This window comes from Perca fluviatilis, chromosome 10, assembly GCF_010015445.1.
Source record: "Perca fluviatilis chromosome 10, GENO_Pfluv_1.0, whole genome shotgun sequence".
Lineage (NCBI taxonomy): Eukaryota > Metazoa > Chordata > Actinopteri > Perciformes > Percidae > Perca > Perca fluviatilis.
In genome coordinates this window covers 30,345,054-30,358,316 of record NC_053121.1, presented here as the reverse complement: position 1 = coordinate 30,358,316, position 13,263 = coordinate 30,345,054, and the positions used below count along the sequence as shown (strand labels likewise).

The 13,263-nt window shown below is 38.3% G+C and overlaps 1 protein-coding gene across 1 annotated transcript; it reads left to right on the top strand.

Annotated features, from left to right (window-relative positions):
* Positions 1–1,460: 1,460 nt before the first annotated feature.
* gask1b (golgi associated kinase 1B) lies at positions 1,461–11,280 on the top strand. The gene is made up of 4 exons (XM_039812540.1): positions 1,461–2,429; positions 3,711–3,928; positions 6,567–6,793; positions 10,246–11,280. Exons 1-4 carry the CDS (start codon positions 1,541–1,543, stop codon positions 10,451–10,453), a joined length of 1,542 nt encoding a protein of 513 aa, XP_039668474.1. The 5' UTR covers positions 1,461–1,540; the 3' UTR covers positions 10,454–11,280.
* Positions 11,281–13,263: the final 1,983 nt, after the last annotated feature.

The following is a 13,263-nucleotide window of genomic DNA, read 5'->3' as shown; positions in this document are numbered from 1 at the left end:
TTTTTGTGCATGTTACAGGTTTACAAAGTGAAAAGTCCATCCAAAAAGGACTTACCATCTCCAACAGAAAACACTGTTCACAAACTGCTCCAAACAGCTCTGTTGTAGTCCAGCCTTTACTTCCGTGTGAAGGCTGGAAAACAGAGAGCTCAACACAAAAGAGGAAAAGAGGAGCTGCAGCAATTGCTGCAGTATGACAACAATATGGTGTTTTTTGAAAATTAAACCATGTAAACCTATTATGGTACAACCTCCTAAATACAATTAACCGGAAAATGAGCATAATTAAGTATTAAGCTTTTTGTACTCGAGGCAAATATTGTACGTTTTACTCCACAACTTTTGTTTGACAACTTAAGTTACTTACTTTGCAGATTAATATTAATAATACAAAATGTAATCAATTATATCATATTTTAGTTTATTGCCCCTGTATGGAAATATATTAATATATTAATGCATCAATATTTACAATCCAATAATAAAAGGCTATTTAACATTATTCTGGGCCACTTTTTGGGCCACAGTAAAAATTTGACTTTCACTAGCTCAGAGTTTTTCTACATGTGGTTTTGCCACTTTTACTTAAGTACTGTACAAGATCTGACCTCTGGAGCTTTAAAGACTCTTTTGCCTGGCATGCTGAAGAGGACATCACTTATCTGGACATCAGCTGTCTAGGCCACAACACAATAGTTCTATATTTAAACCTGTTTTTATTCAGGTCAGGAAATCCTGTACATGGGCTTCTGCTCAAGCCTGCATTTCCCATGCATGGGAAGAGATATTTGTTTCCTCCTGTTAACTGTTTCACATTTCTATTCTATTCTATTGTGTCTGCACTCAATTAAGTCAATTACGAATAAAGAAATGGACCAGCAGATGTCGCCTAAAACACTTAGATTACTGGATCAAATGTTCTTAGTACTTCAACTTGAATCACCTCTAACCCTATGTATTTTAATTATTAAATAATATCACCACACAGTCTACAATGTCCTTTAAAAATAAATGTGCGTTAACCAACAATTCTTATTTTATTTTTATTTTAGCTCTAATTTCTATGCTATTCCTATTACTGAAAGGTTTGCATGGGACGCTATCCAAAATATTAGCCTATATGACAACTTTATTTGCTACTTACTACTACTAACTTGAGTAATTTTGCAGAATATTTGATAAAGTTTGTAACCTATCATGCTTCGTCCGCCTGTGTTCAACGACTTTCCGCAGCATGCAGGCGGATGAAAGCTGAATTACCACCATGGGTCCCTTCAGTGCTTAATAATTATGTATTTTACCATATAGTGTTATCGCTAATAGCTATATATGAAAAAGAAGAAAAGGCTAAAAAAGTTCAAGTCATCTCAGATTGGGTCGGAGGGTGGTTTCCCAACCCGTCCATCCCCTACGCAGTTGTCTCCTTGCACTGTGGCCACAAATCCTCCCTTCCAAAACGACTTTCGGATGTTGTGCGTTCCTCCCTGGTTTGAGTTTGGCTAAAAAAAGACACTCAACCATGATATTAACATAAGTTCTAATGGGGAAGTCTCGCGTTCACTGGCTGCGCTTCCCTTTTCTAAGATTGACCAGCAGCTTTCGAAGGTGCCCTCTTTCAATAAGGAGTTTGATAATTGCGAGCGTGTGTGTTGTCCATTTGTTGTTGGTGGTTTCACATTTTGGATACTCGCAGCACCAACGGGAACGAGGGATTGACAAAGACAAGTACCGAAACGCCCGTGGATTGTATAATTTGGATATTAGTGATGCGCTGCCAGACTCTGTGGATTTGCAGACCGGTGCGAGCTTTGTGGTCCCGACACGGTACAACGTGGTGTATATAACGCTAAAGTCTAAGCGCCTGAAACCAGCACATATTCGGGGTACAATCAGACCAAAACTGAGGAGAAAAGTAAGAAGAAACAATGAGGCTAATTCCGCTTTTACGCAGTACAAACTTGGAACTTTGGAGCGAGACGCGGTCCAAATTAAGCGTAATTTTGCATCCAAGACTTCCTTAGGAGAACCCAGGGATGTTTATTATAAATCTTTAGCTATACCCCATACATTTCCTACGGATACACAGATAGACTCTCACATAAGTTCTATCCGAATTTACAGTCAGAGGGCACCGCCATGGATCAGCCCACAGGACGTGGAAGCCATGCGCTTTCTTGCGGATGCCAACGTTTTGCGCATCAAAGAAGTTTATCGCGGAGACTCTCCGACACTTCTGATATTTGAGGGCGAGACAAGCGTCCCAATGAAAAACCAAAAACACACACAACGGAGCAATGTATGTGGAGGGCAGTGTGGAGTAATCAACAGCCCCGTGGACACCACTGAGGTCTTTGCTTTCCATCTGGACAGGGTGCTGGGGCTCAATAGGACATTGCCAGCTGTGAGCAGAAAGTTTAGCTTTTTACACGGTATGTCAACAGACACGAGGACAAGGTTTCTGAAGTTGGAACTTATTTGACATTTATTTATTGAAGAGGAATAACCCCTTGAGATGAACCATCTCGTTTTCGAGGGGGTCCTCTAGTTACTTAGAGGATATGGAGTACTTTTAAAACCAAGTTTGGTTATAACTGTAGGCTACTGAGTTTGTTTCATTGCAGACAGTGGATGGTGTTGATTAGACAGAGAGAGAGAAAGAGAGAGAGAGAGACAGAGAGAGGGGGGTGGGGGTATGAACTTTTAAATTAAACTTCAAAATCAACTAACATGATTGAAAAACTGACATTTTCTAACTTGATTGGTTGGTGGTTTCCTCACTCAGAGTTGAACTCATTTCTATGTAGGCTACTCAGGTTCCAAAGTGCAGACTGCATCATCAACATCACAGCACTGTAATCAGTTCTATGGAGAAACAGACTGCAAATATGTATGCTACTACCCTGATGAACTGAATCTATGCAGCTTTGTCATAATTTTAGGGGGTTTCGGAGCTAAAGTCATTACAATACAGACTTATCATATAGTACAAACCTTTTGAATATGTTGTTTTAACCCTCAAGTTACTGAACGTCATGGAGGAGTTAAATGAAGTATCCATTAAATTGGGTGCTCTGACGTTGTGGCTTAGTGGTGGGAGAGATGGGTGCTGAGGATCCAGCAGCCAGGTGCTTTTAACCTAAACCAGTCCTGACATTTTCAATACCAACATTGACAATATCAACATATTTCCATGGCAGAAAATACTACAGCAATACGACAGATTGTAGAGCCATGGAACTAAGGGGAATCCTCATTTGTGACCTGTTCAGTGGCATGGGGGAAAAGGACCCCCACACCTCAAATGTCAGTGACATCAGAAAAGTTGTCTTGAGACCAGCTTAAAGTACACAAGCTATGCTGTGTTGTATGTCTAAATAGTGTAATAATATGTATTGATGATCGACAGGAGAGTCAACACATTTAAATGTACACATGCAATGATACATTTAATTCAGCAGTTTGATCAAACATTGATTTAAAGGGAGTGCTTGCAAAAGTATATCAAATATTTGTAAATGTTCTGAACACCATACATGGTAGTGCTGTTTTGTGCTGCTCACTTACCAAAGGTAAAAGTTATAGGTGTGTATGTTTTAACCACTGATGCGGTGCATGCATTGCTCAGTAAGCTTTTCCTGGACAAGATTAGGTTAAAAAACTGAACATTTGCTGAAACCTGATCATATAATCCTTTTATCCTCCCTCTTTAGATGGCCAGCCCTGTCCAGTGGTGTCATGGGATGCATCTCTCTACCCAGAAGGCCTTGCTGAAGGCCGGTCGACCGTGAGGTTAACATGGGGGGAGTACCAGAACTCCCTGAAACAGAAGTGTTGGCATAAAAACATCAGCCCAAAGCCTGACTCCGGATGCTTCACAGTTCATCACTATGAGTGGAGTAAACTGGCTCTGTTTGACTTCTTGTTACAGGTAACACAAGCCATTTGATTAATGAAAACATATTGTGAAATTGAAAGACAGATAAACTTTTCTCTAAAAGTGCAAAAAACAGGTCTGCAACTGTTCTGTCCCTCTGGTTAGGGTTTATTGAATTCAAAAAAGAAGTCATTAATGATTTTTGCAAACATTGTTTTTGTCTGACATCAGCAATTTGCTCCAACAGCTGTTATCGCTGAAGAAATAGGTTAAATATCCTCAGGGGTATTGTCCTTTGGCTAAGTAGATGTCTTGTTTCCTGTGTGTAGAAGCACTGTATCTCTGATCAGATTTTAGCAATAAAGGCATCTCCTGAGAATTCTCCAAAATTCCTCCCATTATCATGAAGGAGCAAACATAGCATTTCTTTTGTTTCTTTCTTTATTTCGGATCCCCATTAGCTGCAAACAATGTAGCAGCTACTCTTCCTGGGGTCCGCATAAAACAATCACAACATATACATAAGAATACCATACATACAATCTTACATACATTTAAAACAAGACATATAAAAAGAATATCATTGTGCACATGTTTTGTAAATTAGTGTAAAATAGAATGATATCACATTCTGACAATAACATTACATTCCAACAATAACAGCCCATCATAGTTAGATTAACTAATTATTAATTTTTTAAGTGTTTTCTAAGTAGTCTTTACAAACTGGCCTTACTCAGTGCCTTCACTATAATAGTTGGCAAGCTATTCCACATTGTGATGGCTCTAAACATTACAGACCTGCACACAGCATCAGTCTAGGGTTTTTGCTTGACTAGATAACACCTAGCAGCCTGCCGTGTACTATAACTGTGTTGGTCTCTCACATAATTTATCTTGGAGTACAGACAAATTGCCTGTTACTAAAACAGATATTCTTAAAAATATTCATAAGGTTGCATGCCAACTTGTCTACTCTAAGCCATGAGAGACTGGTATGCACCCTCTCTGTACTCAGCTTTGCACCTGATGGACAGGCCAGTGCGAGTTTTGCTGCTTTAATTTGAGCTATTTGGAGCATAGACAGATCTTTTTTTGCTGCACTCGTACAGACTGGTGAGCAGTAATCAAGGTGAGAGTGAGGAAATGAAAAATACATACTTTAAAATAGTTTGGATACCTTTAGAACTACTCAATCAGCCATTGAGGCCAAAGTGCCACAGCCTTATCTTAGTTCTTTATTTCAAGTTCCTTATGAATATATTCCAAAACAAGTAATGAAAAATTCATATTGCACAGGTAAGAGAAGCAGATAACAAACAGATAGGCATATCACACATCTTATCAAAGACGCAAGTGAACTGGATGGTGAAGTTATTAAATTGGTTTGTTTGATACTGAATAATAAAATAACAAATTACATCTATTCGTGTTATAAAAAAAATACTTTCTTGTCCTGAACTGACCCTCACAGTACTGTACAATACTGCCCAGGTGACAACAACCATGGATGAATACTGAAGCCAATCATCCAATCTCTCACTCTAAAATAAACAAATAAAAGCTGCCTAAAAATAAAAAAATTCAATATTTATTTGGAAGTTCTTGTGATGTGTCTTATGTGTTTTAGGATTGAAATCATAGTGTTATTCTACAAAAAGTCTGCAATGACTTCTGCAAGTCAAAACTTTACATGTAATGTAACATTTTAAGTCAAATTTAATTAGCTGAGGCCTAGACATGTTTTACATCCAGGATGCTGAGTTTGGAGGGGTTCAAAGTTTTTATTTGAAGATATTAGGACTTAGGTATCCTGGAGGTATATCAGCTCACCACACTTCATGCCTTGGTGGATGCTCATAGAGCCAAGTCGGCCCCCAGGTTTATGAAAAAAATGCCTGTCACCTAATTATGGCTTCAAAAAGCCTCTGCCAATTAAATGATTTAGCATTATAAAGAGATAAACAGATGAGTTGAAGCCTTAGTTGGGGACTATGGGGTGTTTTACATCCAGGATGCTGGGTTTGGAGGGGTTGAATGTTTTTATTTGACGATATTAGGGCTTACAGAAAGGTATGTTTAGGGGCTTGATGGCTTGATTGACAGGTATCCTGGAGGTATATCAACTTACCACACTTCATGCCTTGGTGGATGCTCATAGAGTCAAGGTTTATGAAAAAGATTCCTGTCACCTAATTATGGTTTCAAAGGTCCAATCTGAAACCTATGAGTGACATCTCAGATGCTGCATCCTTGGTTTTACTTAGTCTTTTGTAGCGTCATCTAAAGCCTCTGCCAATTAAATGGTTTAGCATTATAAAGAGTGAAGGATGAGTAGGAGCCTTAATTGCTACGGGGCTACGGGATGCCAGTCCTTATGGAGGAGGCAGGAGTATGCGATGAGGTGCTGTCTAATAGGCTTAAGAAGTCCCCTGTGTGGTCATGTCACTCAGCAGTAATATGGTATAATTGATGCAGATATCTTATCAAATAAACAAGCAGCACTATTGCTAAAGAGGCACTGCACAAATCAGCCTGGATGTGTTAATTTCTTTCTCTGCCAAACCATAAACCCTGTAATGCAATTATTATCTATCTGTGAGATAATGTCATTATTGCAAAATAACCTTGTTCAGGGCAAGACAAACTCTTGCATCTGAAATACTGAGGAAATACAAACGTTTCCTTTCAGATTCACAACCGTCTGGATCAGAGTTGCTGTGGATTCAGGCCCAGGCAGGAGGATGTTTGTGTGGAACTCGGCCACCATGCTCTATGTGGGGACCCAAACCACATACAACTGACAAACATCATCCACAGGGATCAGGACCCCAGACACCTGGTCTTCACCATCAACAAGGGGTTCTTCGACCGCAATGAGGACAACTTGGACTTCAGGCTCCTGGAAGGAATCAAAGAGTAAGTTTGGATCGCAAAACATCTATAACAGTATGTGATAGAGACTGATGATTTTAGAGGTTTTGTCTTTATTGCTCTGTAAAATTAATATATTGAATAGATTAAGTTTCACTCAGATTTTGTTTGTTGGACTTCAAACATCCAAAACTGATGTGGAAATGACAACAGCAACATTATGAGAGTTTTGTTTCATGACAAAATAATAACTTTTGTCAGATTCATTAATGATCTTCTGTTCTGTTCGAGTTTTATTTTATTTCCCCCTCCCCCCTTCACAACATGGTTGAAAATATCCATCATGCAAAGCTGAAAAAGCAGATTTGAATCTCTGAAAGGAGTGTGTTGAATCCTAACGAGGCCTGTGGCCTGTTCAGCAACTGTGGAATTAAAATTTTGCACACAATAATCTAGAAGTACAAAGCACAAACAGAATGCCATTTTTTTACACTTTCAAATTCCGTTTTGATTACTTTAAACCATAGCTTAAATGTTAAAAACATAGTTTTATATATATATATTAAGATTAACCTCACAGCAACAAAAATTTTGATCCGACTAAACAAAGAAAATTTGTGTTCTGGTTTTGAATCTTGGGGCGTTTTTCCCCAATGATCCGTGTGGATCTGTAATTCCAAACCACACTGCAGAGACGCTGCATTCATTTGATCCATGTTTTGATAAATTAATCAATGAGTCGTATGGAGACAGAAGAGAAACTGGGATTTGGCAAGGATGCTCGTATCTCCTATCACACATGGATCCTTGTGAGCCTAATCAAAACTGTAGCTTCTGGCATTAAAATGAGATATAGAGGCAACACAGGTCTAGATGTATCAGATGACTTTAGGCTGCAAGATCACACAACATCATTAATACCTGATCTATTTTTGATCTTATGTTGATTGATGATTTTTTAATTTTTTTTATACATGTAACATAGCTTTATCTCTTTGACTTTATTAAAGCTAAATTAACTGATTTATTCCAGGCACATTTCAAACTGACATGTATAACACACAGCATCACAGTTTATTGGAAAATCAAAGCTGCTTTTAAACCTAATGTAGTCAAGAACTACTTAGCAGTCTATCCATGGCTCTTCTCCAGTCATCTTCACAAGTCCACATGGTCATTTCCCCCCTCCCGTCTCTCTCTTGTGGTTTGGCACTTTAGTTATACAAACATTTCTTTGAGGCAGAACTCTGCATGCAATAATAAAATCCACTCAAAACTCAGTGAGGCAAGGCACAAAACTATCTCTGTGTCAAGCAGCAAATAGGCCAAGCACATTAGATCATTCACAATGATCTACCAGCCTACTGTAGGCTAGTATATGCTTGCAAGCTGTTCAGATGTTGAACAAAATACCAGGAGTAGCTACTAACTTTCAGCCTGTATGTATTCATTTTGTCACTCACATTTAATCACACAAACATCCTCAGAGGCAACCAAGGCTGAATATGTGACCGGATAAGTGTAATTTCAACTTCCAAGAAGCAAAGAGCCACTGCTTTTCTGATAGCTAATGTAAATGGAAAGCTGTGGTCACGTATAAAATACAGAAATGCAATTGTCTTAATTTAGTTATCGCTTTATAATCATTGAACTACTTTTACAATCTTGGTATTTCAGCATGTTTGCTTAGTTCTTGCTTGGTTCTGCTGCACTGCTAGCAAAGCATTGACAAGTTTGTAAAAGGACTGCCAGGTAAACATAAAGCAGACAATGAAGCTACACCAAACACCAGAACTACCAAAACAAAGGCAAGAAAATACGTAGTGGTGACCGCAATTCGATTTAAGAAGCCTGATTCGACTCCCAATTGTTGTCTCGTTGACTAGCCCTTTACGGAGAAACAGTTTTTTTTCCCTGCAGAAAATGTTGGGGAACCACTGGGCTAAGTTGTTTGTGTCCCAAACTATCAACGGGCAGCAGGGCTTACAGTAAAAGCACAGAAGCTTCCTTGCGACAGTTATGGCTAGGCTAGCATAAAAAAGTAGTGTTAACATAAAATAAAGTAGAATTTCACTCAAATTGAAATTGTAACAGATGTTGTTTTAAGAGATATGACATTCGGTCTATGGTCTACTTTTGTGAATCTAGCTTTCATTGATCTAATGTTTAGTTTGACGATTTCTTCCAAACTTCAAAGGCCAACTGAACCCTTTTTGGAAGTGAGTTTAACTTGCTGCATAGATAGAGCACCTACATGCTTACCATAGAGGGCAGAAAATGAAATTTGGAATTAGGTTGTTTCTAATAGCCTCGTGAGACCATCCTGATCTCGCCAGCTCCAGTTTTCCACTCGCAGATCAGTCTTGCATCTTGAGATAGAGAAAATTTGGAGCTGTTCGCCAAATGACCAACCAATCAGTGTTGGTTTTGAGGCGGGTTTAGGTGTGACACAACGAGAAGCGACTCTTCGGTCTAAACAAGATGGCAGCTTCCACGGATGAGATGAGCGTAGCTATCGTGCAAGTTTTATCCAAATTAGAAAGTATTCCTTCATTGAAAGAAGAGCAAAAAACGCCACTGGAGGCTTTTCTCGGAGGAAAAGATGTTTTTGCTCTTCTCCCGACTGATTTCGGCAAGAGTTTGATCTGATTGGTTGATTTGGCCCGTCTATCACCAACATAGGTGGTGATAGACAGATGGTTTATCCAATCAGCTAAGCAGTATTTTCGCCCCTTCCCAAAAGTTCTCCAACGGAAAGTTCCGGAGTCAGGTTAGTTTCTAACTCATCCACTGGCTTTTTTCCCTTTCCCTACAGCTTTAATTGTTTTCTGCAGTTTATTCTCAGGTTACCTTCTTAACATTTCAATGGGTAAGTCGTAGTCTATATTGACTACGGTTAATTTAGGGGATTGCTCCGGTGCATCATTTTCGGTTGGATGTCCCTCATCTTCCGCTTTCTTTTTGTTGCCATTCTAAACTCCTAACTATGGTTAAATGCTCCTCAGATCTCTACAGGGTAAATTGAGACAGCTAGCTAGACTATCTGTCAAATCTGAGTTTTCTGTTGCATGACAAAAACAACTTGTGTTCCACCAAAACCAGTTATTTCCCGAGGCTATTTTGCAGAGGTGCAGTTATTGTGTCTGGTGCTTAGCGCCACCCAAGACGATTGTGATTAGTTTAAAGAAATGCCAATAAACAAGAGCACGTTTTTTCTCCCATCCCAGAATGCTGTGTGGACTAGCCAGACCTTCCTCCGCAGCGCTGTGGAGATCAGGCAATGTGAGACTAGGTGTAAAAAAACAAAAAGGATAAAGTTGCACGGCTGTTCCATAATAGTCAGCCGTTTCTATTTTTAGCAAGTTTGACCTTGCCCACTGAGAATTATTCCTGCTCCCTGCTTTCAACCAAGAGCAGCTCTGCCTCTGTGACATTTACCTTAAACTAAAACTCCAATTTGATTGTACTTCTTCCTGACTCACTTTCTGTCTTTCCAGGCTGCCAGAGCAGGCAGTGTCCGTGCTGAAGAGCAAGAGGCTGAGGGAGAAGCTCCTCCAGTCTCTTTTCCTGGACCAGATATACTGGGAGAGCCAGGGCGGCCGGCAGGGCATCGACAAGCTGATCGATGTAATTGAGAGGCGGGCCAAAGTCCTCCTCACCTACATCAATGCTCATGGGATCAAAGTCATCAAAATGCACGTATGATGCGAGTCACATCAATCAAGTGGCGAAATTACTGAGATGTGCCTTCAATGCGTCCCTTCAGAATGTCCCTTTACAAGCCACTGGAACTTTATCCATTTACATTGGCTACATTTTGTAAAGTGGCTCTGGGAAAAGAAAAGCTATCTAATATCTAAAAAGGATGTGTGCCAATGATTTAATATCAATTTATATCACAAGAGTGTGAGAGCATATGGTGTTGAGTAAAACTGTCCCTACTCTTCAGGATCATACAATTTTAATGTGAAATATTGGAAAAATGAAACAAGATTATTGAGAAATTACAGATTTTTCTTTATACATTTGTAAAAGATAACAATTATCATATTGCTAATGAATGACTAATTATAAATTAAATTCCCCACTATAATTTTTAAAACAGCATAAGTTGTGCTGTTGTTAACTCTTTGATAGAAAGCCATTCAAGTCATTTGCGGTTACGGAAACCTATCATTTGCATATACTAAGAGAGGCTAATTTGACATTTCAAATTAGCCTAACTTTTACTAAATGAAAATACTTCCTTCTTCATTTATTTCTTCCCTACAGGTGAATACACTGCCATCATTATGTACAGATTAGAATATGCTGCAGTTATAACTTTCGCTTCCAGTGTAATTTGCATTGTGTATGAACGGAATGCACTAAATGATACGTTATTTTCTTCTCTGCTGGTTAAGTGTGTTTCTGGAACTAAGATGTTCTTAGCCTATAGCTAACAAGCCACAACCCATCCAGTTGGCTTGTTTGTGGTCACACGTTATACACTGAATACAATATTTCCATTCTAATAAATTATTTAATCCACAGTCTTAAACATTTTTCTTTTTACAAAACTCCCAAGAAATGACACCATTTTATAAATATATCACTTATTATCATGAAGATTGTGTATTGGAAATAACTTGGCATAGTGACTATACTTTATATATATATATATATATATATATATAATCTATATATATATATATATATATATATATATATATATATATATATATATATATATATATATATATAAGAACATTAAGATGAGAAGTCAGATGGTGTTACCCTCTTTGATATGCACTTTTATTTTCAATTTAACTACAAACACATTTAGCTGTAACCATTTTCACTGTATTTATTTATTTTTGTACTTTCTTCTTGAATTGTTGAAGATGTTCGAGCATCTGATGGTAAATAAAAACATTTATTCGTCAAATATTTCAGCTTTAATTAATAAAATCCTTTTTTGAAGGAAATAAGCATAATTTTGATTCATGTCATTAATAACGACTTTTGGGTTGTTAAACTTAGCTGTATTGAATTTTGGCTTGAAATATATCAACACTTGATTTCAGGTAATTTGTCAGTCACAGCCAGGCTTGCAATTACATTTTTTATTTGCATCCACTTTACTGTAATTGTATGAATTGTTTGGCACTTATTTTGCCTTAAATGACAAAGCCGCAATCAAATAACTTGAAAAAATAGTATATACAATTTATGAAAATGCATTAGCAAAGACATTTTTTTCTCATGTCTAGGCAGTATCTGTCTGGGCAGAAATAGTCAAGCTCTGAAATCTGAGCCAGAGCGTTGGTGTCTATTTTTCATGCTGTCGTAAACAGCGTGCTTTGGGCTCTGAGAGTTGGAGTCAACGAGGCTTTGGGGTTTATTTTCTTGTGTCCATGCCGGGCATTCATTCGGCTGTTGTTTTAACCCTTTGCATCCGCATTAGTGTGTCAGTGGGGTCCATACCTCTGTGTGTTTGTGTTAGAAAGACCCCTCTAGTTCACAGAGTGCTCTGCAGCGGAACCTACATATTCTCACATAATATACACACAGACAAAAGGTGACTTTTGACATTTATGCAACAATATATGTAAAGTCACACACTGACATATAGACAAGCATTAGGACCTGGACCTTCCCTGACAGTTCCCCCATGGTCCCACATTCAGTCCCACTCAGTGAAATAAGACCACTGTAAAAACTTTGTAGTGTTCTGCAGGTCAAGTGCTGCACTCCAAACTGACAAAGAAGCCTTCAAAAGAAGCTACTTAGTCAGTCAGCTCAGACAATCAGCCAAAGCACTAGTTGTTTTTAGTTAGTCTCATGTAAAATATTATTCTACCATATTGCTTTCCCTTGATTCATATCAAGTGAAAGTATTTATCTTCAAGTAAGCAAAAGTGTGCAGCGTTATTGAAAATTGGCAGACAAATACACTGCAAGTAATGGGGAAAAAGTAAGCATCCCAAAGATCATATCAGACTGTAACTACATCCGCCAGATATACTGTATGCATTTGAGTAAATGAGAGTCAGAGTGTAAAAGCTAGAATCTAAAAATTGTACTTAAAGTGACTATATGTAACAGCAAACGAGTGAAAAGAACAGTGAAAAGAACGCTTTTTTAATATAGTTTTTAGTAAGGCATCTGCCCGGGGTTTACGTTTTTTCCCACTAAAAGTCACAGAATGATTTGCTGCCGGTAGACAATGCTACAGTAACACTTGTAACAGCAGAAAAGCCTGTGTGAGCGTATGCCAGCGGAGCCAGGTAAAACGAAGCAAGAGATTTCTTTATATACGCCTAATTGTATTTTAATGTTATTTTAGAAGTTATCTGTTGTAGTTATGGCTAATACTGGGGCAGGGCCATCACAGAAAAGAAGGAAATTAAACAAAGAACAACTAAAAGCTAAAAGCTAAAAGGGAAAGTGAAAGACAACGGGCTGAACGTGAGTCACACATAAAGACAATTATGGGATTGTAAATGATTCAAAACCGACCCCGAATTGGCCCT

Coding starts and splice junctions, on each gene's coding strand:
- gask1b (XM_039812540.1), top strand. CDS start 1,541: ATGGGGAAGTCTCGCGTTCACTGGCTGCGCTTCCCTTTTCTAAGATTG. Junction 2,430..3,710: donor AAAGTTTAGCTTTTTACACG/GTATGTCAACAG, acceptor CTCCCTCTTTAG/ATGGCCAGCCCTGTCCAGTG. Junction 3,929..6,566: donor TGTTTGACTTCTTGTTACAG/GTAACACAAGCC, acceptor GTTTCCTTTCAG/ATTCACAACCGTCTGGATCA.